Source organism: Gossypium raimondii, chromosome 8 (genome assembly GCF_025698545.1).
Source record: "Gossypium raimondii isolate GPD5lz chromosome 8, ASM2569854v1, whole genome shotgun sequence".
In the NCBI taxonomy this organism is placed as follows: domain Eukaryota; kingdom Viridiplantae; phylum Streptophyta; class Magnoliopsida; order Malvales; family Malvaceae; genus Gossypium; species Gossypium raimondii.
In genome coordinates this window covers 14,683,169-14,687,804 of record NC_068572.1, presented here as the reverse complement: position 1 = coordinate 14,687,804, position 4,636 = coordinate 14,683,169, and the positions used below count along the sequence as shown (strand labels likewise).

Sequence of the window (4,636 nt, the reverse complement as noted above, 5' to 3'; positions counted from 1 at the left end):
CAAGTCAACCTCGTGAATCTATTTCTCACTGAGCTCAGTCCAATACAAAGGGGTTCTACACTTACGTCCATATAATGCTTCATACAGTGCCATTTGTATACTCGACTGATAGCTATTGTTGTAGGCAAATTCAACCAATGGTAGATATTTCTCCCAACTGCCTTCAAATTCTAAGACACAACATCGGAGCATGTCTTCAAGAACTTGAATTACTCTTTCAAATTGTCCGTCAGTTTGCGGATGGAATGCAGTACTAAAGTTCAATTTTTTACCCAAGGCTTCTTGCAACTTTTTCCAAAACCTCGAAGTAAACCTCAGATCTCTATCAGAAATAATGGACCTAGTCACCCCGTGCAACCTCACAATTTGAGCAACATATAACTCCGCCAACTTGTCAAGTGAGTAATCAATACGTACCGGTATAAAATGGGCTGATTTCGTCAATCTATCAACGATTACCCAAGTAGCATCTTTCATCCTAGGAGTCAGAGGCAAACCCGTCACAAAATCTATCGTGATTCTATCCCATTTCCACTCAGGAATCATTAATGGTTGAAGTAGACCCGAAGGTACTTGATGTTCAGCTTTTACTTGTTGACAAATCAAACACTTTGATACAAATTCAGAAATATCCTTTTTCATGCCCGACCACCAATACAATTTCTTCAAATTATTATACATTTTCGTACTACCTGGGTAAACTGATAAACTACCATTGTGTGCCTCATGTAAAATTGTCCGAATCAACTCATCATCTTTTGGTACACATATCCTATCTCGGAACATTAGACAATCATTTGATCTAATTCGAAAATCTGAATCATAACCTGATTCACACTGAGATCTCTTGACTTGTAATTCACTATCATTCTTCTGAGCTTCACAAATTTGCTACAAAAATAACGGTCTAGCTTTCAACTCAGCCAAAATTGAACCATCCTCGGACAAAGCTAAACTCGTATCCATGGTTCTCAAAGCAAACAAAGATTTTCTGCTCAAAGCATCAGCGATTACATTTGTCTTTCCTGGGTGGTAATCAATAACTAACTCATAATATTTTATTAATTCGAGTCATCTTCGTTGTCGCAAATTCAAATCCTTTTGATTCATCAGATACTTCAAACTTTTATGATCAGTAAAGCTTCGGCATTTCTCACCATACATATAATGACGCCAAATTTTTAAAGCAAAAACAATAGTAGCTAATTCCAAGCCATGCATCGAATAATTCTTCTTATGTGGTTTCAGCTGTCTCGAAGCATAAGCTATTACTCTACCTTCTTGCATTAGCACACATCTAAGACCATTCAACGATACATCACTGTAAATTATAAACTCTTTCCCTGTCTCAGGTTGCACCAACACCGGCGCCTCAGTAAATAAAGCCTTCAATTTCTCAAAACTTTGTTGGCATTTATCAATCCATTCAAATTTGACATTCTTTTGCAATAACTTAGTCATAGGAGAAGCAATCATTGAGAATCCTTTAACAAAACGTCTATAATACCCAGCTAAGCCCAGAAAACTTCTAACCTCGGATACATTCTTTGGTGGCTCCCAATTAACAATTGCAGAAATTTTACTCGGATCAACCCGAATACCATCACTTGAAACTATGTCACTTGAAACTATGTGTCCCAAAAATCCGACTTCATGAAGCCAAAACTCACTTTTACTAAATTTAGCAAATAACTTATTCTCTCTCAAAGTCTGTAACACAGTTCTTAAATGCTCGGCGTTCTCGGATTCATCTCGAGAACAGATTAAAATATCATCTATGAACACCACCACAAACTTATCCAAATACGGTCAAAAAATTCAGTTCATCAAGTCCATAAAAATAGTCGGAGCATTAGTTAAACCAAAAGGCATCACTAGAAATTCGTAATGTCCATATCTCGTTCTGAAAGTTGTTTTTGGCACATCTGACTCTTTAACTCTCAATTGATAGTAACCTGATCTCAAATCAATCTTTAAAAACACTATTTCTCCCTTTAACTGGTCGAACAAGTCATCAATTCTTGGAAACGGATACTTGTTCTTTATAGTTACTTTGCTGAGCTGACGATAGGCAATACAAAGTCTTATAGAACCATCTTTCTTTTTCACAAATAATACAAGAGCACCCCAGGGAGAAAAACTCGGTCTCACAAATCCCTTATCTGTCAACTCTTGTAACTGAGATTTTAGTTCTTTTAATTTGGTTGGAGCCATTCTATACGGAGCAATAGAGATCGGTGCAGTCCCAGGTAACAAATCAATAGCAAACTCAACTTCTCTAATTGGAGGTAATCCAGGAAATTCCTCTGGAAACACATTCGGAAATTCACAGACTACTGGTACTGATTCAAGCTTCGACTCAATCATCTCAGTGTTTAACAAATAAGCAAGATAAGCTTCACACCCTTTTGTCAAATATTTCTGGGCAGACATGTGCAAAATCACAAGAGGCAATTTATTTGATTCATTTGTTTCAACTCGAAGAATTTCACCAGTTTCACATTTCAATTCAAGAATTTTCTGTCTACAGTTCACCTTGACATCATGTAAAGTCAACCAATCCATCCCCAAAATATCATCAAACTCATCAAATGGTAACAACATCAAATTTGCCAGAAAACAATGACCTTGAATCATTAAAGGGCAATTCTTGCAAACCTTATCGACTAACACATATTTGCCTAAAGGGTTTGACACTTTAATCACGAATTCAGTAAATTCAACAGGCAAATTCTTATTAGATACTAAATTCACACAAACATAAGACTGAGTAGACCCGGGATCAATCAATGCAATAACATCAGTGTCAGAGAGAGAAAATTTACCAGTAATCACATCGGGAGATGATGCATCCTCTCGAGTACATATAGTATAAGCTCTAGCAGGTGTTCTAGTTTCTGGTCTCATAGTTGTATCTTTCATTTCACTTTTACTGCTAGCTCTATTTTTGGTATTTCTCGGTGGTCTACCTCTGCTAACAGTATCACCCGATCTAACATTCTGAAATTTTTCTTCTTCAACTTTCTCAGGGCAATTTTTAATGTAGTGTTGTCGAGAACCACACTTGAAACAAGCTCGGCTAATTAACCAGAACTCACCAGGATGTGGCCTTCCACAATGTTGACACTCAGGTTTACTAGACTTCACACTACCCACACTTACTATTGAAGTAGCTTGAGCTTTCGGATTTGAATATGATCTCCCAAGATCTCGGTAAGAATACCCAGTTGAAACAGTCGATCGAGAATTCACTTCTTTGAACTTCTTTGACTGATTTTGGAATGACTTACTCATTGGTCTTTTTCTTGCATCCCGAGCCTCAATCACAACTTTTCTCTTTTCTTTATTCAATTCTTCAGCCTTGCAAGCTCGACCAACCAGTACCACAAATTCTTTTAGTTCCAACATCCCAACAAACATTCTGATATCTTCATTTAACCCGTCTTCAAACCTTTTACACATAATAGCTTCTATGGGCACACACTCTTGAGCATATTTACTAAGTCTAACAAACTCTCTTTCATATTCTGCCACAGACATTCGGCCCTGCTTTAATTCGAGAAATTCCTTACGGTTTTGATCGATGAACCGTTGACTTATGTATTTCTTTCTGAATTCCTCTTGGAAGAAATCCCATGTAACCCTTTCTTTCGAAACCACAGATACTAATGTTTTCCACCAACGATATGTTGAATCTTTCAGTAAAGATATGGCACATTTTAAACATTCTTCAGGAGTACACGTTAATTCATCAAATACCCGGATATAATTTTCAAGCCAAAATTCTACCTTCTCGGGATCATCATCTATGTTATCCCTGAAATCTTTCGCCTCTTATTTTTAGATTTTATCAACTGGGGGTTTACTCGGTTTTACTAATTCAATACCTTGTGAAGCTACAGGAATTGGTTGAGGAATAGGAGGGGGTGGAGGAGTTTGAACATTCAGATTTGCTCGAATAAACTTTGTGTACCAATTATTCATCATATGAAGGAAGGCTTCTCGAGCCTCATCTTGACTATGTGTTTCAGTTCTCTACTTTCCTCAGGCGCGGTCCCTTGCGCGGGAGTCGGCACATTGCTTTCTACATCATCCACTACAGCTCGGTCGGGATCCATTTACTATAAAAACACAATTTTAAATTGCCAGAATCATCACACTATCACAATATATTTATGGCATGTATAGATAGACTTTCACACATATTTTTTTAGTCCGAGAACTGGCTAAACCGTTGCTCTAATACCACTAAAATGTAACACCTCCTACCCGTGTTCATCGCCGAAACAGGGTAAAAAGTATTATCAAACATAAAATACATATTTTCATGCAATCAGAGTTTTTTTTTATAAAATTTTTGACATAATCCCTTTTACAAATGTCTAATCCCTCCTGCAAATTTTCAAAACGTAATCTCAGACGAATTCAATATTTCAACTAATGTAGCTATATACTTAAACATAATTAAATCATTCACGACATTCAAAGTAACCTCGCTAGCATTTTTAAAAAAACAACCTATCAATTAATATACTTTAACATCTTAAGCTAAGTAGTAATTAGTATATATATACATCACATTAACATTAAGGGTGGGTTTGGATGGGCGATTGGGTGCGGTGCAGTGCATTTAGTT

At 36.8% G+C, this 4,636-nt stretch overlaps 1 protein-coding gene across 1 annotated transcript; it reads right to left on the bottom strand.

Annotated features, from left to right (window-relative positions):
• Positions 1 to 891: 891 nt before the first annotated feature.
• LOC105793161 (uncharacterized) lies at positions 892 to 4,118 on the bottom strand. Its single transcript, XM_012622087.2, has 6 exons — positions 4,040 to 4,118; positions 2,659 to 3,695; positions 2,212 to 2,535; positions 1,956 to 2,100; positions 1,278 to 1,775; positions 892 to 1,025 (listed from the first exon to the last, which is right to left on the bottom strand). The coding sequence occupies exons 1-6, from the start codon at positions 4,116 to 4,118 to the stop codon at positions 892 to 894; spliced, it is 2,217 nt and encodes a 738-aa protein (XP_012477541.2).
• Positions 4,119 to 4,636: the final 518 nt, after the last annotated feature.